We start from the raw sequence: 24,484 nt of genomic DNA on the forward strand, positions 1-24,484 counted from the left end.
TATCAAACCTGTATGTTAGACAACAGTTAGAATCCTGTTTTTACAAAGAGCGACCGGAGCAAAAACATCTTGTTTTGGAAATAAATCATGACCAAAAGTATAGTTGACAGAATATTGGTATAAAAATAAGTGTGAATGTAATTCGATATCCGTCGTGGTGTCACGAAGTCACGTTGCATTGATCAACTGGCGAATTCTTCGGTATTGATTACCGTAGTGAGCTTTGAAATATATCTCTTAGGATTAAATGGAAATTGGAAACCTATTCGGTTACTGTATAGTGTCTATAGCGAGACTGCTGTAGACGTACTTGATATAATTTGAATATCCTAGTACGACTATGTTAAATTATTAGTTGAGTTGTATGGTTTAATCAAATAACTGTTAGCTACTAGACTAGTTTCAAGCCTCGCCAGGAACCCAAAAACATGACTGATAACCAAATGCAATGTAGCGAGCTTAGCGCAGCCAACGCCATCTCGTATGTCAATCAAATGTTTGTTTGTTAATGTTAATCTATTATAATATGGAAAAACATATTCCTGTTTTTGTCCCGTCCGTCCAAGGACGCTGAGTATTAGCTTGATTTGGAGATACTATTCAGCTGTTAAGAGACAGCCACAAGATTTTCACTTCTAAAATTCCTTTTCCTTGATGCAAAACTGTAAATAATGTAAATACATTGTGCTTACAATTGTGTAGGTACCTACTTAGAAAGTTGCATAAACAGATGGAACTAACTAACAACATCTAGGCATACATGTCTATGTACATTGACTAGACCAACACATTTTTTACTCTACTGGCTACGCACACATACGAACTTTCTTCGCAAACTTGCGTAACATACCTTACTTGTTTACGAAAGTTTTCTTAGCGGCATCCACGTGCGAGCAAGGGCAGATAAATACTTTAGCAACGCGAACCAAACATAAAAATTCTTAACAAAACTGCAGTTTACGAAATCGTTGGCACGAAAAACATTCAGTTTCGACGGCGGACGAAGAAATAAAACTTGTCGCACGCCTTATCGTGATTGAAAGTGTGAAAGTAAAAATATACTAAGACCCGGCACGGCTGCTACTCTACTCCCGGTTACATAGCTGCGTTTTCACGACAACTTTTATAAACATGTTTCGTTTGTGTACGTCTATGATATGACGTGATACTGCTCTATGTAAATTACCCTTACATAATGCCACTAGTATGATATAATTTACAAAAGGGGTGAATATAAGTGAACCCTTTGTAAGTGCACCCAATTTCCGCCAATAGTTAATGTCATTAATCCCACATGAAACACTGGGGACTTTCATCACAAAGACGAGGCCAAGTGCCGTTCTGTGACTAAGAAATTAAATTAGCTATTCTTTGATTACCTGTTTAGATCCGCAACCTGCCTTTAAAAACTATGTCCTGTCTGAATATTTAGGTACTATCAACGCCAACATAAATTATGGCCAACGACTTTATGTATATGGATACATATTTAATTTAATGCAACTCCTAATTTTAATACGCACCTCATTAACATATAATACTGATACATTTAAAAATAGATACGTTTTATTGCCATTATTATTGCAGAGTTCTATTTAATTTACATAATTTCGAAATTATGCGAAAAAAAAGCGAAGCCATTTTATTTATTATTGCATAACATTTTAGTAAGCAATAACTTTAGAGCATAAAATTTGACTTCGTTTAATAAATCTCAATAATTTTGTGGCCTTAAATGTTTAATAATTCATTTTTTGCTCGATGTAGAAATAATTTGTAGATATAATCTTCAAATTAGACAGGTACTACGCACTTCCTTGGTTAAGCGTAGAGGACTTTCAAAACGGAGTAGTCTACGGTACTGATTAAAACAATTTACGCCGCGATAACATGCGTAAGATTAACAAAATGTGGAGTTGACACGTAAAATTACAATTAGAATCGGGTTGCAGTCACATTAACGTGGCTGGTTGGCTGGCCGCCGACCCCGGTCCAGTTCTGTTGATAAGCATGACCGTGGGAGGATACTCCATGACCTCTCTATTCCTCTAATTGAATGATAGGCCAGTAATTCCCTTGTCTTTATCATTAGCGTGGCTGAAATCATAGTTTTCTGTGTTCTATTTTCTTAATGGCGTTCTATTTATGCTCGAGTTACCGTCTCAGCGACGCGCGAACTTGATGCCCCGCGGCTTTCAACAATGCGACGAGGAAAACGTCCACCCGTTTCAGTTTCGGATCGTGGTCTTTTCAGATTAAAATTGCTAAAAAATAAAGACAGGTTACAAAAAATAAAGATATCTTTTACAATAATGGCACGGTTTATCCCAATGCTTTTGAAAGTAAAGCAAAATAGTTAAATAGGCAGGTTTGTGTCAAACTGTCAATCAATCAAATAAAAAAGAGTGGCAGGAAAACTAACGAGTGAAATATATACTACAGTTTTGCATCAACAAACTAAAGTTAGTATAAACTTTTACAAGCAATTAATTAAACCTGACATCATGCTTCAACGATTGGAAAAATAATTCCAACACCAGGATGAAACAAACATTAAAAAGAAAAGTTAAGCTTATGACACATAGGTTACATTTCCTACATTGTTTGTAAAAGCAGAACGGTAGCAGAATGTATTTATTTTGATGTGTAACTAGCTTTATATTTTGATTTATTAACAAAGCAAGCACGTGTTGTTTGTTCACGTGAGTTTAATGAACCTTTTATAGTAACTAGTTGTAGGAACTTGACATAATTATTTATTTTACTGCTGTAAGCTATAGTAGACTTCCTAGTATCTAGCTTTAGTTGGAAACATGAGCATTTGGGGTTTATTTCACAGTGATAGCAAAAATACTATTGAATTCTCTATTGTAGAATGAATTTGGATTATATTCAGTCAATTTACTATAGCAGCATTATACTAAGAATTTGATCACCTTTTGACAGTAAAGCAACGAAATATGCATTAATTATTACACTTATACCTATAGCTACATATTTGTTTGAAACGCCTTGTTAACAGGTACCTAGGTATTTTAAACAAATGAGGATTAGAAAAGTCGATAGTAGAGTTGTGTTTACACAGCTTGACGAGGTATACCAGGAATTGCCGGTTTGCGCAACACTTGTGTTCGTTGGTGATGCAACGCGGGTGTGGACACAGATGAACTGTCCTTTTGGCGTGCCCAAACATGAGCCACACTCACCAACCCGACACGCCCCGTAACACTAACTTTAAACAATCAACATTTCACACCGATACTACTTAAGTAAGTACAGATAACAATTTGTCACACATTTACATACCATACCATACTTGATAATCGTTTTCAAAATCAAGGTTTACGAAGAAATCATTTAAAACAAAAAACATGAAAATTACTCACTTCAAATAAATCTATTTGTTAATCTGTAGTAACTTTCTTCACTGGCTCCGTTCCAAACAGTAACTTCATCAGTATCGCTAAGGAGAATCAATTTAGTTGCAATCCCGATAGCGTGATCGGCTAAGCCGCGTTAGCAGTGATTTATACCCAAAACTCTAGAGGGTCCTTCGAAATGTCGCCCAGGGGCGGATAGTAATTACCCAGCGATTCGAAAAGACCCCTACACCAGAACATTCATTAGATTGTTACCACTCACCCCACACCGACCCACGAAATTACCAAGTTTCGGGGAAAACTGTTACAAACTAATTGTATAATTATATAGTTCTTTAGCAACAGCACAACAATTAAAACCGCATAAAATTTAAAATGCAATGACACGCATGAGAATTTGGAAGTTGGCACAATATTAACAACTTTCTAACACAAACAAAGCCGGGTAATTAGCAAAACGGTATGATCATTATTTAATTGTGTCGCAAACTGTGTGAAAATACATCAAACAGACGAAAAAAGATACGAAACGGTTTGTTTTATTTTTCGAGAGTCGTAATGTAGAAAGTGGTAGAATTTCACGAGATATAGATGTCACTCTGTAGAACAAAACAATGGTCTCTGGTTGGTGACGGACGCTTGGAGTACTGTAAGGAGAACAGTAGCCAAGTAGCCTCGAGGAGCGTGGCTCATCGGGCCTGGCCGATGTGCCTACGTTAATGCGAGAGTTTACTTTCTACCGAATGTCATTCGCAGGCGCGGCACGTGCCCGGTCTCTATCCAAGTCAGTATTAAAATAACGGAGCTTTTCTCGTCACGCTGAGAATGTATTACTCGTCGAACAGGACGGAACTGCCATATTGTTATCGTTGTCCACCCAATCGATATTACATACTCCACAATATTCTAATTAGCTTCTCCTTATATCGTTCAGCAGTTTCTGCTCAAAATATTGATTAACAAATGAGCATATGTCGTGATAAAAATCTTCACCTTACATGTAGCAGTAAAAAGCAAGATGACGATAGTATCATTTGCATAAAGACGATATTACTTCGCAATGCTAGTGATTATAATCTGCGATATCCATCGTGACCTGATAGCCATAGGATTATAATCAGATTATTAACATGGAGAACTTAATAGTCCGGTTGTTTCGATACACAGACATTATGTAGATAAAGAATCAAAGATAAATTCAAGTTTGCTTTAGATGTAACTGATAAACTCGCGACTTTTCTCACGCTTTGAAGCTAATGACCGCTAATTATTTTACGAAACGGTTTTTTCATTTGTTACTTAGTTTAGCCAGAATTATCTTAATGCACTAAGTGGAATTTTATGTCATCATTTTATACGGAGGTGAAAAAAAGTCACAGAGGAGTCGAGTTTCGAGCATTTCTACGTAAATTAAGTCATTCACAGTTAAAGTTGAAAGTGCAACAGTCTTAATGTGGGACGATGACGATAATATGTAGTTGTGTCGGCTTTTTGGTGTTATTTATTGTAAATATTTTAACTTCTACCACCTACACTTTGTAGCAACAATTCCTTAGTGTTAGGTAACGGATAAAAATAGGACCTACATAGTCACATTTATCCTTAAAGTCTTACTTAAATATAACTCAGACTTGAAGTAAATACTAAATATTATGTTTTTCGAGTCTTGAACACAATGTCATTCAATAGGTCGATGCCAATGATTCAATAAACGCATTGACATTAATAAGCCATACTACATTAAGATGTACTTACGTGCTAATTGATTTCAAAGGTTAATTTGTAACTACGTTATTAGGTATGATCACTACTCATGGAAAACCTTGTTTTTATTGAGCAGGATATCAGGTAACAAATAAATATTACATCACATAATATAAGTCTGACCCCAACGGACATGCTCAACAATTTCTTAACAGAAGAAAGAAAGAAAGAAAGAAAAACAGTTTTTTGCACCGTTACAAAAATAACTTATATCATAACTAAGTTCTACAAGTAAGACTAAAACTAATCTGACCTGAAAGGATCCTGAAATCCTTTTCTTTTTCTGTTTAATTTTTTGTCAACGAAAAATAATAATTTAAACTCTTAACAAGGTATTCGTTGAAGAAACTATGAATAGCTTTAAAATAAATAAACATTAAACAGTCAACAATATAATGAGGAATCTTGTGAATAAAAAACTACAGCAAAAAATTGTGCTGTAAAGTTAATTTCAGCGTGGTCATTCAACCTCAGTGTCTTCTAACTTGGGTAGGTATAGTCGAATAATAGATGTATGAAGAAATCTTTTGTAATGATATTATGCTGTTATTATCTACCTATTTAGTTATAACAAATGTAATATATATTAACGAAAAAATCACGATTTACTCTTCTCATCATGAGCGGCGGGGCGCAGCGTACATGATGAAGAGTCCTTCTATGACTCGAAACTAGTAGAGCTTTCTCCCTTTAATATACATGAAGCAAACCGAGATTTTTATTTAATTTAGTATGTCTCACGAAAGTTAATATAAAAAAGTAATATATGCGTATTACTAACCGCTAAACTAATATAGTTTTGTCACCGAATTTCATAAAAGGGAGGAACCTTTCCTACTAAATAAGGGTAACATAATTATTACATGCCAAATGTAATAACATAAGAACAATAGAGTTATTTCCGTAACACAACTTTCCAAGGCCCTTGCGGCCGACTAACCGGACGCTCATTTGACTAGGTATAACAAATCGGGGAAATTATTCAAACACGCGCCCATTTCACAAAACATACCCCGACCTGTGGCGAACTTGCCAATTCCTATGGAGCCAGTGGGTGGAAACAAACAAACAAGCTGTGAAGGGCAAATGACATCACTACCACGAAGTTCGTATTTCAAAGGCATGACTGAATGGCTCAGTAATACGCATTAATTTGATTAGGACGGCATACCTACTTTATTATTAAGTAGGTACGTTAAATAAGGTTAAATGACATCGCGAACATTTTCGACAAGACCTTGATGTCTAATAGCTAACGGGATTGCTGGCTTGAGCCTCCTGCTTCGACCTTACTTTGATTACGAGTTGTTTTTGTTTCATTTTTAAATTCACACTAAGAGAAACAAGACTGACATTAGACACATATTTCCCTAGGGATGTGCCATACAACTTACATGCCGTATTGTGCGCCTCTGCCTACCCCTTCGGGGATAAAAGGGGTGATATTGCATATATATATGTGCCATAAAAAATAAAGAAAGAAACTGATTTGCTTAGACCTGGACTAGGTGACCCTTTATAGGAGCCAGCTAATGGCTAATGGTACCGCCAGCAACAATTCAATAGCTAATCACAATAGTGTTACACCAAATAAATAACATTATACACTCTAAACCGGTCTATTATAAACAGGCGCCACTTGAAATTAAATTATTATGTAAATAATGACACAATTTATCTAACAGAGAAAATAGATTTGATGGCACTAGACGTGAATAATGAACAAAACGGAGCAGAACCAATTCAAATAGATTAGAAGTATAATCAAGGTGAATGGTCCTCACATCCGCATCCGCGTCCAGCTCCGCACGTAAAGTGATTGATGTGACATCAAGTTAAATTAAGCTTACAATACAAACAATACGAGCAACATGGCTTCCGAAACAACGAATTAAAGTAATCTCGTATAATCTACTTTGTGTTGTCGTAATGGCAGAGTAGGAAACATTTATCACTACTAGACTAATAAGAACTGACTAATGCCTTGTTCGCATTAGGCTAGTATTTTAGTTAAGTATCGGGTATTTAGTAGCTCTCTCTCCCGAAATCGAAGCGAGAGAGTGCAACTGTCTACTTCGCTACTAGACTAAAATACTAGCGTAATGCGAACAAAGCATAAGGGACTACACATCTGACAAAGATCGAACTTTCTGATAAACCTGAATCTTTAAAAACTGGCCGAGTGCGAGTCGGACTCGCTGAAGAAGGGTTGCGTAGCAGCAATAAGATGGTATAATATAAAAGTTGTAAAATAACTTGGTTTTACATAGTGTTTGTATGAACGACAAAGTTATATTTGCGGTTTTTGAAAATGTTTTATTTCTTAAAAACTAATAATGATATCTCGTTCAAACCAATTTTCGTTGTTAGTTTCCATTGAAATCTACAACATATATTTTCAGTTTTCTCACTCTCTTATTTTAAAAGTTAGAGGGGGACTCACATTTTTCCACTTTGGAAGCGTCTAACTTTCAAACGATTGATTTTGACGAAAAGTGGTTTTAGGAACCTTAATGTCTTTTTTAAAGACCTATCCATAGACACCCATCACGGATATGTAAGCTGAAAAAAATTTTTTTTTAATCAGTTCCATGTATGGAGTGCCCCCCTTTAATTTTTAAATTTATTAATTTTTATTCAAAATTCTAATAGCGGTTACCGAAATACACCATCTTACAAAGTTTCAACTATGTAGGCCCAACAGTTTCGGAAATAAAAGGCTGTGACATACGGACGGACGGACGGACGGACGGACAGACAGACAGACATGACGAATCTATAAGGGTTCCGTTTTTTGCCATTTGGCTACGGAACCCTAAAAACTACGATCTCTCTCCCGAACGTCCATATGCCCATCGTAGAAGTCTTTACGATTCCTATCGTATATGTGTACCTATTACTTATTTATTTATTATAAGCAATAATAGAAACAAATACATTGAGAGTGAGGAAAAAATTTACAGAGATACAAACCAGTGTTTATATCAATTAAAGATATGCGCAGCATTCAAGTATAATGTGTGTCAGTTAGTACCGTAACATGCCGTTACATTAACGTTACCTATCATTATAATCTTTGTATGTAAGAAAAACTATAATTTGTAAGTGATTTATTTCATTTATCCAAAGGTTGGGTGGAAAAAACCAGTATAAGAACTCCATTGATATGACCTTAAAATTTGATTTATGGTGAACATTTAAAACACAAGCAAAATATTATATGTTAACTGAAAAATCACGGTTTACTCACGTACATTAATGAAGAAAAGCTCTACTAGTTTCGAGTCATAGAGGGACTCACTTTAGGATACGGCTACAGCAGTTAACTCATGACGAAGTGTCCCTTGACTTGAAACTAGTAGAGCTTTTATCCATTTATGTAAGTGAGAAAATCGTGATTTTAAGTTAATTTATATTGTCTTATAATAGTCATTATAAAAAAAAAATTTACATAGTGTGCCAAAGTTCACTATGACTTCCTTGCAAATACAAATTAAAAATTAAGAATAACACTGATGTACAATTACCTATACATACGTGTTTATGAAAATAAATAGGGCTTTGAAACAAAATACTAATGAATGTGACTAAAAACCTACGTTTAAACTAAACTTACGACGAAATATGTGGTATTGTGGTTACGACTGTGTAGGTAACATACTTGTATTTGTTTTACATATTTTTGCTACAAACCTGATTTAATTTCAATTCATAAAAATACTACTTATTACGCACAACATTTTTGTAAAGCGTCTGTTTTATGAGGGACATTTATTGGCGTAGCTTGTGAGCTACGAGTGCTACGACACTGGATACGTAACACCTAGCACCTGTCAAACAATGATGGGAGCGCTGAGGGTGGAAGCGTAGGCGTGTAGCACATTCGTAGCATGGAACTTTTTACCTTATTATACTGTTTTAGACAAAATATCTATATAGATTTATTTATTTATTAGGTAAATGAACAGTTATTTACACTTATAGATTTGTTATATTATTTCGAACAATACTTTGTCTAAAACTTTGTGAGTGTAACGACTGCTTACTGGTTAAACAGTTAGAATAATTATTATACATAAAAAAAATATTACATTTAAGACGTGTTAAACTGAACAAACATTCCAATCCATTAATCAAAAGAATTTAAATTAAATTGAGCTAGTTCCAAATAATAAGTATGTACCTACTCAATTTTATAGTACGTAACTATATTGCGCATTAAATAAAACATTGAAACTGTTTTAAGTCGGTAGCTAAGCTACATATGAATGGAACATGTAAGGCATAACAATAATATTGATTGGGAGCCAATTACTGGCAGGACAAAAGGAAAACATTGACTTAGGATTTACATTAATGAATAAATAAATACCTAAGTGTTAGCAATTAACTAGTCATACTGTTTACGTCCCAACTGTGACTATAAAACATTCAATATATGTTTACCAAAAATTACGGTTTACTCACGCAAATTAACGGAGAAAAGCTCTGTGATTTGAAACCAGTAGTTTTGTGCTCACACAAGCCTACTGAGTATACCGTGATTCGAAGTTAATTTAGTATGTCTCAAAATAGTTATTATAAACACATTCAATATATGTTTTTGTTTACTAAACCTATAAAAAATCAATTCCCTTGTGTCGTAACGTAAAAATCTAGAAAGTAATTTCTATTTAGACTCAGTACCAAAAATACCAAATTTAACGTTTGCAAATCAAAATAATCGTTTCGTTATATTATGATTAGCATGGAACTTTGTTAGTAATTAAATATAATAGTCATACTCGTACTTGTAGGTACACTGTTACTTAAAACTTGACTTTACTTACTATACTCTTTTTCCTTCCCCATCAGGGAATGGCGTGATAAAATGTTCAAACAATCACTCAGCCCAATCACTAACCAAATATAATTAATAATTGGGCGAGTCAACTAATCACCTATTGATAAAATTTATTTAGTAAAAACACTACAAACTGACAAAAAATAAAAGTGTAGTGCTTTTAATATTACTACATTTTGTTTTACTAGCTTCTGCCCGCCTACCCACTGGATAAAAATTACGTCTTATTCCAGACCATAATTTACCCCTGATCCCTTCAGCCGTTCTGACGTGATTAAGTAACAAACATAGACACAAACTTCCGCATTTATAATATTATAGATTACACCAATTATAAGTATTTTATTGAACAAACTGGCTCTAACTGAAAAGTAAAAACGAGACAATACAGTGGACACAATTTAAAACAAGTTTACAAAATCAGGGGGGAGAAAATGGTACCTGCTTACTTTAAAGAAAATGTTTTAAATTTATTGGTACACGCTAGTCTAAAAATAACGGCTATTCAAATATGTTATTAGCATATCAGTGAACAGTGTAAATAATGCAGTAGATACTCAGTATTGTAATGATGTAAGAAAATATGCAATAATGATACACATCGCTACACATACAACACATGCCCATCACTAAATACCCAGTAGGCCGTGTAATTCATTATTTGTCCGTATTAACTGGATTTTAGGTGAAATAGATTCTTTATAATGAGGAAATTCCATTATTTCTAATGGACAATCACGTATGACATGGTATAAACGAATTTATGGCTGTTATTGTTGCAACACATTGTGGGAACTTCGGACCGAGATTAATGGCAGCTTCCACAAGAGATAAACACGCATCACTGAAAGTTATTGCGTGAAAAATGGCCTTTTATCTAGGTTAATACTGTTTTTTACAAACATTGCGGCTATTTTTCGCCGTACATACTTGAGAGCTAATGGTACTAGTACAAAATGTATATGATAATCCTGAGAATTTTAAAATGGAAATGAATTAGGTACTGTTTTTTTCTTTCTTTAAAAATGTAAGGGCGTCAAAATCTCAAATCCAGCAGTCATTATTACAATTATGACAAAAATATCATTAAATTTAAATGTAAAGAAAGCTAAATGATATGGCTTTATTTTCGTACTTAAGTTAAAGCGAAAATAAACGAACAAAGCTGGTCTGTAGTACACAACAGCAAGTATTTGTTCCATGCAAAAGCCGAAACTGCGAAATGTAGGAAAGTAACATTAAAACTGCTTCCAAAATAAAATACCTCTCGTAAAAACGCTTAAATCGACCGAGTTAATTAACCTACATACCTTTTAAATATTGTACCTAGTTACCTAGGTCATCTAGTATCTAGACAACCGTTCGAAGTATTCACCCCATTATTTCTTTCCCCACCGCTTCTCGTTAATCATTCTCACGGATACCACAATCCCTTAATTGAGGCTAGAAAGTGAGTCAATTGGTCCCAGCCTGATGGACCGAAACTCGATAGAAACCACAGAGCGGCGTATAGTTTTCACTGTAAGTGGGCCATACGCGAACGACCTGCTACTCTCTTGACGATAAGGTCCGTCATTGTATTAATTACTCTAGCGATTTTATTATTGTACGGACAATTGAGAGTTGTAAACTAACTTGACAGATGTGTTCAGACGTTGACCTTAGGAACGAAGATAGTTGGTAATTGCGGAACTAAATATCGATAGGAAACTCGTATGACGTTATTTGATGTACAGTCAGTCATGGTAATAGAGAAACTTGCGTCTTAAATCCTATAAAACATTACAAATACTTATACCATGTAGATTTGTTATTATTTCACAACAAAACAGACAAGACTTCATTACGCACCGCTACATAATTTCAATAACACTGCTAATTTATATCATTTTATCAAGACACTGGTAATTCGAGCGAAACCGAACGCAGAAATGTAATATTTACGTTATAAATCTATAAAGTGTGGTATCGTTACCTGCTAATGTCTAATTTTACACACGATTGTCTATGATACAGCATCTGCAACTAGAATAGTTAACAGAACTTGAATAATTTACTATCCGTACAACACGCAATAGACGACATTTATCTTCTAAACAAAACTGCGAAAAAGAAAGGTAAATATTATACTAGCCAGGCAATATTTTAACGCAAATATCTTGCGTGATTGACATTACACTGGCCGCAGCAAAAATAATTGTTTGAACACTCGTTTAACGCTAAGTTACTTTTTTAGTTGAAGATTTACATTTTAAATATCATTAGGAAGCTTGTAAAATTGAACTTGAGTTAGTTTACGAAAAACCACCCTAACACTACGAATCAAAGGTATATTTCGTCTTTATAATCGTTATACAGTACAAACATTGTCAGAACCTAAGTCCTCCGTCCAATAAATTCATATCAATTAAAGTCATTTCAGCGCTTACTCAATCTCTTCAGATGATCAGAATGACTAAGCAGTGCGCACGTGGCTCAATTTAGGACTTAAACAATTACTTGTAGTTGGTTTCAAGTCAATATACATAATTGCCGGATGACGGGGACATGACTGGGACGCCCAACACCCACTGTCCGTATTGTGCAACTGTACAATTAAACACAATCACAACATCTCGGCCACAAATCAAAATCAATTCACGCAAGTCCCTGGTGATTACTCATAGAAATCTATCAAACCTTATTTGACAAATTCGGCCGTTTTTTACATTTGAATATTTATAGGCTGCGTGATTGATTACAGAGCACGTTCTCATTTCATAGGCACGATTTTTAAGTGACAAATTCCTTTTTTGATTTTATCAACTTCGATTCGAACTTAGCCTTCATAACAATTAGGTTCGCCTTATACTTAGCACACATACCTATATAGAGTAGATAAAACCTACGGTGATAATAGGAAAATTAATGAAACAATCAGAAAATATTATATTTAATTTTAATTAGACATCTAATAAGTTTTAAAGTTACCTATTAATAGATATTTAATCAAAATTCCATTTGGGTTTAAATTGAATCCGTATATTAAAATTCGTTTGGGTTAGTTTTATGAGCTGCACATTAAGTAAGTACTTACTATAAGATAAGGGGTAGACTACCTTCATATCGCATCCAGAATCAACATCGTAAAGCGAAACTATCTTCTATCATCCTCCTCCCCTATACTTCCTTAGCAATAATAAACTATTCTCTAGTTCTGCAGATACCTATTTCTAAAGACCGCTGCATAATAAAATGCAAACCTAAATATCCGGACTAACCCACTATCTTTAAATTAAAAGAATACAATATTTTGTTTATAAAAATCCAACAACAAAAATACGCCATTACACAGGGATTGTTGGCAATGCACGCGACCTTACTTGCATACATGATACATGTCACTGATTGAGCACTTACGTAAAGCGCCCCAAATAACTTGCGAATAATTTCACGGTAAAAATAGCAAGCGTTACTGAACGTAAACTTTGTACATACTCGTAGAACAATGTTGTATTTAATTGGCGGTAGGAATAGGAGCACTTACCACATCGGTCGAGCCAGCCTTCAGCGCGGCAGGGATACGAGATCACCATCAGCAGATCATCGTTCCTCATCTTGTACACAATCACTTTTCAACAACAAACACTGATACAAGTCCATACATCGCTTTACATTTCACTGTACACAGCGTGGCTGATCAAGCGCTTCAAGCACTGGACTCCTCGACTACACAACACTTTCACCAGCTGCCGATAAAAAGAGAACTATGTTAATCATTGGAAATAGCAGCGGTACAATAAGATAAAAATTGAAATGCCTCTAGCTTCAGCTACTTCAGCTATGCACATTCGAAATCTATTTTATCACGGTGCGACGCGATTTTTATTTTTAGTTGATTTAAAAAAACAACATTCCTGTTCGTTGTTGTTCAAATTAAATTTATTCAGCGTTAGATACAGAACATTTTCAAAACAAAAATAATCTTAGTTTACAAAACAATAATAATATTAAAATCTGCTTGTTTATTTTATTTATTAAACAAAATAATAAACAACATTATTTTTGAAATTTTCTCTTTAGTCCTTATTTTTTTTTCAAATCGCAAACATATAAAAGTTGAGGGTAGTTTACATACTTTTCCATCAACTTGTTAGTTTTCTTTGATTTATGCTAAAGTTAAAGGTTCAATATTATTTAAATCAACATAATTATTTTTACCTAATATTTACCTTAACTGTTGTACCGATTCTGTATCCTAAATAAGTTATAGATGTTAAAAATTCTCGCGCACGTGATAATTACACTAATTCGCTAACCGACAACACACCCACATCCAACACCAGTACACAAAAAACTGAATTGCCGATTCTAGTCAGTTTTCCGCTCTATTCCGCTGCGGAAGAGTGTAATAGCAATATTTTGCGTCTCTATCGCTTCTTTATTGACCCGCCCTTCTTATCATTCATGTTATCAAATGCGCGCGCATCATAAAGTGTAGAAAGCTTATAGTGCGATCTGTTTTGGTAAATGCATATTATAATAGAAAATATTACCAAATTTTAACAATTATAAGAATTCATCTTGCTCTTCATTTTTTTGCAGTTTAATTAAGTTTAGGAAGGAAGAATTATTTTATTTCGTTTGGCTTGAAAAGTTGAAATTGCGTGACATATTGTTCCATAGACAAAATCAGATTGACATAAGACTGACATCAATAATCAAAAATTTACTTGGGATAACAAGAGTGAAACCCTTTCACATATGATAGGTAAGTGTGCAGATCGTGGGCACTGAATATTACAAAATTAAATTACCTGACTTATTTTAAAGTGTATATTTTTTTGTAACCTGATTCGTAAATGTCAGATAATTATTTTGTTCGTGTAACAGGGCAGGCAAATCTTCGACTTGTGCGACAGTTCTCATACAACTCTTTAGTCTACGGTTCAACATGGCTCTCAAAGCACTTGTCGGGCAAAGTGAGTTAAAAAAATATATTTTTAGCCATATTTAAGGCGTTAAAATACTATATACCTATTTTATTCTGAAGTAGAAACTAATTATGGGTGTTGTGATATATTTTTTTCGATGTTTAGTCAAATATTTCGTATTATTTCTTTCTATCAACAGATATCAACTTATCGATGACTAATAGTTTTATGTGTTTTAGTTGAATTATTTTGGTATTTTTTATCTAAAATTCCATGAGAGTGAGACCAACAACCTACAGTTAGGTGTACGGTTCGGTTGAAGTTATCGTCATGTAAACAAAGGATTGTATGGATTTGTTAGAATTTAATTGGAAGGGGAAGAATAATTGTGAAAAATATCAAAACAAAGCTTAGATGCAATGTGAAATCGTATAGAGAAATCATTTTGTGTAATGGAAGTTATGTGAAAGGGCAGTAAACGCACCGCGCGATTATTGATTTTCTTGTGTCACTTCAGCCAAGGGGGTGGGGCGTGGGGTGCTACATACGTCATGAACTCATGAAACGAGCCTTCAGGCCCGTAACCTTTGTTTTCAGAAACCTCATTTCCTATTGATTGCATCAGTCTGTTCTCTGCCTGATGCAATTTGAAACTCTGTCATGAATCATAACAAATCAGTGAAATCTTAACTGACCCCAATCAGAATGTTACCTACTACTCAAAATTGTTGAGTGATGTAATTCCATCTTCATAGTACCTAGAGTTAACTGTTGGTCTGTGATAAATTATAAGTCTACTCTAGTCTAGTCTAGTCTTAGTAGTATTCTCTCTGAGAGAAAGTACTCCAGATACACAATTTATTCTCTCTATTCTTATTAAAGGAAATCTCCAATACAAGGAAATGGGTTACCTATCACCTCTATTTGATTGTAATTTATATACAAAAATGAATCTACTAAATAAAACCACCAAAGTTTGTTGCTTTGCGGTTATGGATAGCATCAAACATAATATTATGTTACATCACCACAGTATTCTAATAAGAATGGTAAATAAGCCCAATAATGCCACAAGTCTGAAGTAAGTTTATTAGAATTTTTAAGGTAATGTGTAGGCACTATCCAATAAGAATCATAAAATGACATACCAGTCTAACTGTCTCTATACATATTCCTCTCAACTAAATTATTTAATATTCCTATTACAGAGATTATGAATGAGGTGATCCGGTACCGGTCAAAGGGAAAGGATAAAATAGAATGGCGAGTTCTTGTGGTCGACCAGTTGTCTATGCGCATGGTGTCAGCATGCTGCAAAATGCACGACATCTCTGCAGAAGGCATCACTTGTAAGTACTTTCAAAATTATTTTATATCACCCTAATCTAAATATGCCTTACTCATAATTTTTCACAACATCATGATGTAATTTGTGTACAAAAACTAACAAGAACATATTTCTACCACTTCAGTGGTGGAAGACATCCACAAGAAGAGGGAGCCACTGTGCACCATGGACGGCATCTACCTCATCACTCCATCTGAAAAATCAGTCCATGCACTCATCAATGACTTCTCGGTGGGAAACCGCATCATGTACAGGGCTGCCCATGTCTTCTTCACTGAAGGTAAGTTGTACTTTACATAATTAAGGCTTTGTATACTTTAAGATTTATAAAACTTCATCTTTCTTTGTATTGCTAGTTCAGTTTTTCATTATTTTACATTTTTATGCTTTATCTTTTATTTGCAACTTATTTTTTATTTTACAGCTTGTCCCGATGCACGATTTGACGAATTATCTCGTAGTCCTGTAGCTAAATATATCAAAACATTAAAGGAAATCAACATTGCTTTTATTCCCTATGAACAACAGGTTTGTCAACTTTTATTGTTTTTTCAGAAGGGAGAACTGGTCTTGCTAAAGTAGAACTTACTACAAAAACAAATCTAATCAATGTATGTGTGCTCATGCATGTGAGTCATCTCACATTTACTTAAAATATGACATCAGTTTAGAAATATGAGCAATAATGTAAATGTTTGTGCATCATTTGTTTTTTAAATTCTACTTTAGTTTAACAAAAGATGAAGTTCTACCTGAATACTAATGTCTGTTATAATTGTTACACGCTGCCACTAATTAGTATGCCCTGAGGAATTGTTCAATGAACTCTGCAAGTCATCTGCAGCAAGAAAAATTAAAACTTTGAAGGAAATCAACATTGCTTTCTTGCCTTATGAGAGCCAGGTTAGTAAGGACCACCTTACATAAACATCACTTGGTAGAACTATTCAAAAGAATTTCATGTATCAAAGGAGAAGTTATCAACTATCTACATTTTTAAAGTGTTTTATCTATGTTGTCAGGTGTTCTCCCTGGATTCGCCTGAGACATTCCAGTGCATGTACAACCCAGCGCTGGCCCAGACTCGCAATGCCAACATGGAGCGCATCGCCGAGCAGATCGCCACCCTCTGCGCTACTCTCGGAGAGTACCCCTCAGTACGATACCGCAGGTAATTATCAATTTATGGACTCTATTAATAAGTTAATAAGGTCGTAACTTCTATAGCTAAATGTAATTATTTTATTACAGTGACTGGGAACGCAATGTCGAACTCGCTCAGCTAATCCAACAGAAGCTTGATGCATACAAGGTAATCAACACATTTTGTTCTTCAATATATTGGAATCTAATCTGTCTCTATTAACTTATATCCAGTTTATTTATTTTATTTTTATTTTTCATTTTGAGGAACAGCAAACAGTTACATTATAAAATCTTACAACTAATATAACAATGACTTGTTGTGGTCATAATGTAACCCACAACGCTATCCACAGGTAAACATAAATATTTAGAAATGAAGAATTCTAATCGCTAGGAACATTAATAGCAGTACGTGTAACAAATAATGAAAGTATTGTTGTGTAAACATGACTATTAGCATAATGTATTTATAAAGAAAGAGGAGTTTGAAGATAAAGACAAAATGAAAAAGTTAAAACTGCTATTATAAAGTGGTTTGGGTATTAAGTAGGGAACTGTGAAGGAGACTTTTGAACTTATTTATGCTACAATTAAAAATATCTATGTCTACAAAGGTGACATTATAAGTGTCAACCATACGGCGGACAGGTGAACGTAGGCCTGAATTAGTACGACAGGTGTTCAGTGCAAAGAGAGTGCCTGCGCGTACCTGTCGCCTGTGAATGGTTCTAGGTACAGCGTAACAGATCATGTTAGTCAGGTTTGTACAATTAAATCTATTTCTGACTATATTATACAAGACAGTCGCTTCAAGGTACTTTCTTCGAGAGCTAAGGGAAAGGAGCTTGTATTTACTTAGTAAATTAGGATACGGTAGGTATGCTTTATGGCATCTATAATGCATAGCACGCAAAAATTTGTACTGGACATTCTCTACCATCTCAGCGTATTTTTTGTAGAATGGATTCCATACCGAAACTGCATACTCCAGTTGTGAACGAACAAGAGCTTTGTACAAACATAAATACGATGTGGTTTTTTTGAAGTCAAGAGTGGACCGCATGACAAATCCGAAAAGTTGAAAAGCTTTGCTAACAATTTTGTTGATGTGTAAGTCTAGGCATAGTTTGGTGTCGAATATTACACCGAGGTCGCGAACTGATTTCAGTTGAGATAAAGACTTATGAGAAAGGATGTAAGTGTACTTGATTATATGTTTATTTTTAGTAAATGTGAGGAAGTTGCATTTGGGTATACTAAGCTTAAGTTTGTTTCTATGGCAGTAATCTGTAAGTCTGTCCAGGTCTTGTTGGAATAAAATAGAATCGTCCACAGTTTTTATGGATTTGTAGACCTTCAGATCGTCTGCGTACATTAGAAACTGTGTATGATGAAAACAGTAACCAATATCGTTAACAAAAATGTTAAATAATAATGGCCCAAGGATAGAGCCTTGTGGGACGCCTGATGTAACCTCGATGACCCTCGAACTGTATCCATTGATTACTACTCTTTGACAGCGATTAGACATATAAGAGGCAAACCACCGTAATAAATTGCCTCGAATCCCATTGAAAGCTATTTTATTAAGCAGCAACTCATGATCCACCTTGTCAAATGCCTTGCAGAAGTCTGTATATACGGCGTCTACTTGCAGTTTAGTCAGTAAGCTAAAATAAGGAAGCCAATGTACACTATAATAAAATGATTTTGTCTGCAGGCCGACGAGCCGACCATGGGCGAAGGGCCAGAGAAGGCTCGCTCTCAACTGCTGGTCATTGATCGCGGTTTTGATTGCGTGTCGCCCCTACTTCATGAGCTGACTCTTCAGGCCATGGCTTACGATCTCTTGCCAATTGAAAATGATGTCTACAAGTGAGTATACATATACCAATGAATCGTACATCGTAATACTTACACAAACTAGGATAAACATTTCAAAATAAATATATTCAAATAACATGGTTTATGTTCTTTCAGATATGACTCGTCTGGAAACATGAAGGAAGTACTGCTGGATGAGAACGACGAGCTGTGGGTGGAACTGCGACACCAGCATATTGCTGTCGTATCCACGTCAGTCACCAAGAACTTGAAGAAGTTCACTGAATCCAAACGCATGGGCGGAGGTAACTATCAAAAGACCATTACTATCAATTAATTTTGTTTGAGTTCATTCTGTTTACTTCTAGTCTTCCTAATTGATTAATTTCTAAGACACACACTACATCTATCAGAGTCAGCTAATTTACCATAAGACTTCTCCTAATGTATTTGATATAAAAAGTAGCCATAAATTTGAAGAACCAAATTCCTTTTAGTGTTCAGTAGACCTGTATTTCTAGTCCTTTAATAATAATTATTTTAAATGGCCTAAAGGAGACAAGCAGTCCATGCGCGATCTCTCCCAGATGATCAAGAAGATGCCTCAGTACCAAAAAGAGCTGTCCAAGTACGCCACACATCTGCGCCTCGCTGAAGACTGCATGAAGGCCTACCAAGGCTACGTCGACAAACTCTGCAAAGTTGAACAGGTAAATACGAAAAACCCAACAAATACTACCATTAAATCATGAGATATATCACAACTATGATGTTTAAATAAACCTAAAACATACCAGTTGTAGAATAAATCAAATACTTATAATTTCTTTATAAAAAATATTTCAAATTGTTTTATTTCTTGACTACAGGATCTTGCTATGGGCACAGACGCTGAGGGCGAGAAAATCAAGGATCACATGAGAAGCATTGTGCCTGTGCTTCTTGATCAGGTATTTAGCACTTATCTTTAAAATAATTAGAAACTTTAACTACTGTTTATCTCAGAAAAAAATATTTTAGACCATAAAGGAATGATTTAATTAAAATCTCTAGTTTCGACGTCGGCACTGCACCGTGCACATTACTGATGAATATGCGTCCCAAAGTGAAGTGAAACTAGTAGAGCCTTTCTCAAATATATTTTAATTAATTTAAAATTTCACAATTACTATATTTTTATACAAAAACCATCACAAGAATATTCGAATTATGTAACATAATTTTCGTATAACAGGCAGTGATCAACTTCAACAAGATGCGTATCATCGCACTATACATCATGTCCAAGAACGGCATCTCTGAGGAGAACTTGAACAAACTGGTGACACATGCGCAACTTGAACCCTCTGACAAGCAGACCTTGCTTAACCTTGCCAACTTGGGACTCAATGTCGTGGTTGATGTAAGTACTTAAAAGTTTACAACTATTATAGTTTCTTCACATTTTGACCAACTTTTTAGGGAATTAAGGGGCTTAAAATCATAAAATTAAACAATTTTGTATTTTATTTCATAGGGCAACAGAAAGAAGCAATATCAAGTACCCAGGAAGGAGAGGATCACTGAGCAAACATACCAAATGTCAAGGTGGACACCTGTGATCAAGGTTAGTTCCATAACCCTTCAATTCATTTAATCAATATTATTTTATTATAACTTTCGTGAGACATACTAAATTAATTAATATGTTATCGGCTTACTCACGTAATTGTTTGACGAGGAATTCGACTAGTATCAAGCCATGCCAGACACCCATATTCATGAGCAGCATTCCGCGACAAAGGACGCGGCGATTGTCGCCCTGCTACTGAGCAGCATTCCGCGTCAAATTATAACATAATAAATAATGTATATTACCTAAAATATGCATAAAGTAGTACACATGTATCTTTCGTTCAGGATATCATGGAAGACGCGATTGAAGATAAGCTGGACCAACGTCACTTCCCATTCTTGGCTGGTCGCGCCCAAACTTCAGGATACCAGGCACCCACTAGGTAAACTACTAAATAAACCGTAATCTTCTATATTTCAATTCTTAAACATTTTAGTGGGTCATTGTTTTATATCTCTGTATTAATATATTTGTTTGATTATTGCAGCGTGCGCTACGGACACTGGCATAAGGACAAGGCGCAGCAGACTATTAAGAACGTGCCGCGACTGATTGTCTTCGTTGTTGGAGGTAGGGAATAAAACTATGAAAATCAATATAGAACATAATCCCAAATATGCTACTTATGATGATCTTGTTACCTGTACTCTTAGTACAAACAAAATGAGGACGCGTTTGTCGCTCTGATTGGCCGGCTCGAATGAACCAACCAATCAGAGCGCCGAACGCACTCTCGTTTCGATCTCGTTAAACGTAAACCAAACTCGTACTAAGCCCTCAGATGACTACAATTTTATTTCTTCTTTTCCAGGTGTCTGCTTCTCTGAAATTCGCTGCGCGTACGAGGTGACTGCTGCGCTTAAGAACTGGGAGGTGATTATCGGCTCGTCCCACATACTGACCCCTGACAACTTCCTGTCAGACCTCAGCTCTCTAACCGCCTAAATCCGGAACGCTTGAGAAGCCGGCTATTACATTACAGAAATTCATAAAGTGAATGCCTAACTTGTTTTGAGTTGTCGAAGCTAGCGAAATGTCTAGGCCCATTACATTGAAACACATCAGTTTATGTATGTATTACATAAAATTTGCAGTGTTGCAACACTTCGACTCTTTTATTGTGATATCAGCATTATAGTGACTATGCTCTTGTTTATGGCAGAACTTAATTTATTTTAAGGGCCAATTTTACTTTAAAACCGCTTCTAATTACAAGCACTACCATCTGACACAGACAGAATGGTTGTTTCTGAATACAAATCGTGTGTGTACTATAACCACTCTAACGTCCGGCCCGCGCGACCGTTTATCTCTCTAACGTCCAGCCGCGCACGGCATCTGAACCGCGCGCGACTCGCAAGTTCGTCGTAACAAAAAACCTATATAGCTACTGAACCGTAATGCCTAGAATAAAGAAAAGAATACCAAAAAAAAGATTGAAGAATACTGATCAATCTTAACGATTTTTTTAAATCTTTAGTTAATCTTTAAAATACAATAAAACGGGTTAAACATGAAACACAGAAAAAAAACAGAATTATTTCTACCTTTTTAGAATATACGGCACAACTATTGCATATTTTATCAATAAAATATTTTTACAACAAACTAGACTCATTACCCTTTCTTTTGATGTATATATGATTATATTCGGTTAACTCTAAGTATTGTAATTAAATCGAAAGAAAACACTACTCGTAATTTTACACATCAAAAAACCTGAGGAACACATTGACATTATTATGGAATCTTCAATGAATTTAGTATATTTCTCTTTGAAAAATGTATTATTTTGCTTATTACGAAATGTATTTCGATATTTTATATACTATTGTAATGCAAAGTATGTAATATATGTATAAACAAAACTAAAAGTGGCCAACACCAGACCGGCCATTTTTTTCGAAACAACAATCGTTTGAAGTTAAAATTAGACTAGATTTATCAGCTAAAACTGTGATATTTACACATCATCGTAAAGCACAAATCTTCTAGTTTATTTTGATGTATAACACTTGCAAGATAAATTAAACAAAACTGTAGTATTTACGACATAATTGTTGGAACTCACAAAAACACTTCAAAAACGAGTCAACTAACTTTAAAAATTTATATTTTGTTTGTCAAAGCATATTACAACGCCATGTCTTATTTTTTCGTCGAACAATTTATTCAGCTGTATAGATAATCAGTCAAAACTCACCAAACAAGACCGTATTTTAAACTAGAGGGAGTTAAACAGAACTCGTCACTTTGGAAACTATAGTATCCATGGACGTATGACGCTCCTTTTTTTGGATACCGTGCTATCCATGGACGTTAGAGTGGATAAATAACTTAGTATATTTTAAAATTTAAGATCAGAGTGCAAAAGTGCTTTATTAATAATTATGTTTTATCTTTCATATTACGTTTTGTTGTATAGCAGAATGATCAAAATATTTATATTGTTGACATTTATTTAAAAGTAATTATATAATTATTGGAATTATTAGTTTGTAAGAGTTTTCAATTGTATTATTTTGTTGATAGGAATGTTAAACATTACATGGCATGGTTTTGCGTAATATTAATATCGACTGATTCAAACAACATGCTATTGTTAAACTATGGTACATTAAAATTTCTATTGAGATAATATTTTGAAAGTGTAGACGTAGTTCTAAATATAAATTGTTTACTAAATTATAGTGAGTACAATGTCTTTTATCATGTGTGTGTTTACTAGTTGTAAAATTCGCTTCCAAATACCGTTGTGCAGTTTATTTAATGCCAAATGCTAGAATCTTACAAGTATTACTGTAGAGATAATTTGTGGGAAGAACTCTGTTATTCAAAAAGTGCACCTTTGATTACTCTGTTCAGCGCACTACGGTCGATGGCACACGGGCGCGTCGACTTGATGTAATTCACGACACTAGACTTACTCAACTATTATACTTATCTATGATATTATGCTGCGTGTTTGCTATTCATAATAAGAACCGTTACGTTTACATTCCAGACTTCCTCTAATATAGTCGTTAGACAATCTTTTACTCTTGAAATTATTTAGTATTTACCTCTTACATCGTCTGTACTAAGTTAGGTACGTTTAACGTATTGGTGATTTACAATTTTAACCTAAGATATCAAGTAGAATGTTCTAGATAGGTATTACGATCACAATGTCATTCAACATAATGAAATATAGTTCACTGTTGAAATAATATCGAACTTGTATGTTGGTCTCATCTTAATCTGGCCATTATAAAATATGTAATCTATAAATTTTCATAAATTGTGTGTTATTGAAGGATTGTGCAATTATGTAGGAAGTATTCGTGTTACTAGCCAGTCAAATCATAAATATCAGTATTTAATTGTTAACAATTTCATTAAATTATTTAATCATTATTAAATAATGCTTGTTTTATTTTATTAATCCCAACCGTCACCTGTAGCACCTTTATGATGCTCATTTGCTGATATTAGCATAATGTAACAAGAAAACAGTCGAGTTGTTAATTATTTTTTTGTATCTGTCTACTAAACAACAACATCATTAAACCGTTTGATTGTTTATTTAAAAACAAAATAATCATGTGACTAACAAAGTCTTGTGAATATTATCCGCAGGTTATCGCGTTTGTTGATATTTGATTGTGAAGT

General features: G+C 34.6%; 2 protein-coding genes across 4 annotated transcripts in view; one reads left to right on the top strand and one right to left on the bottom strand.

The window, feature by feature from the left end:
* LOC118263127 (ras GTPase-activating protein raskol-like) overlaps window positions 1–14,359 on the bottom strand; it is a 156,869-nt gene extending 142,510 nt beyond the window's left edge. For both annotated transcript variants that reach the window (XM_050697213.1, XM_050697212.1), the window contains exons 1-2: window positions 14,199–14,359; window positions 13,514–13,715 (exon numbers count right to left, since the gene is read on the bottom strand). In XM_050697213.1, coding sequence (XP_050553170.1) covers window positions 13,514–13,583 — 70 coding nt within the window. In that variant the 5' untranslated portion in view covers window positions 13,584–13,715; window positions 14,199–14,359. The remainder of the gene's footprint in view (window positions 1–13,513; window positions 13,716–14,198) is intronic.
* Window positions 14,360–14,859: 500 nt separating this feature from the next.
* On the top strand, window positions 14,860–24,237 carry LOC118262527 (protein ROP). Of its 2 annotated transcripts, none has more exons than XM_035573969.2 (15): window positions 14,860–14,948; window positions 16,109–16,249; window positions 16,373–16,528; window positions 16,673–16,776; window positions 17,271–17,419; window positions 17,500–17,560; window positions 19,115–19,269; window positions 19,375–19,523; window positions 19,774–19,928; window positions 20,088–20,168; window positions 20,453–20,620; window positions 20,735–20,824; window positions 21,118–21,215; window positions 21,321–21,403; window positions 21,645–24,237. In XM_035573969.2, exons 1-15 carry the CDS (start codon window positions 14,921–14,923, stop codon window positions 21,776–21,778), a joined length of 1,752 nt encoding a protein of 583 aa, XP_035429862.1. In that variant the 5' UTR covers window positions 14,860–14,920; the 3' UTR covers window positions 21,779–24,237. The 2 variants fall into 2 exon arrangements, with proteins under 2 accessions (XP_035429862.1, XP_035429863.1); XM_035573970.2 differs by lacking the exon at window positions 16,673–16,776 and adding an exon at window positions 17,048–17,151.
* The last annotated feature ends 247 nt before the right edge of the window (window positions 24,238–24,484 follow it).

Source organism: Spodoptera frugiperda, chromosome 12 (genome assembly GCF_023101765.2).
Source record: "Spodoptera frugiperda isolate SF20-4 chromosome 12, AGI-APGP_CSIRO_Sfru_2.0, whole genome shotgun sequence".
Taxonomy (NCBI): Eukaryota; Metazoa; Arthropoda; class Insecta; order Lepidoptera; family Noctuidae; genus Spodoptera; species Spodoptera frugiperda.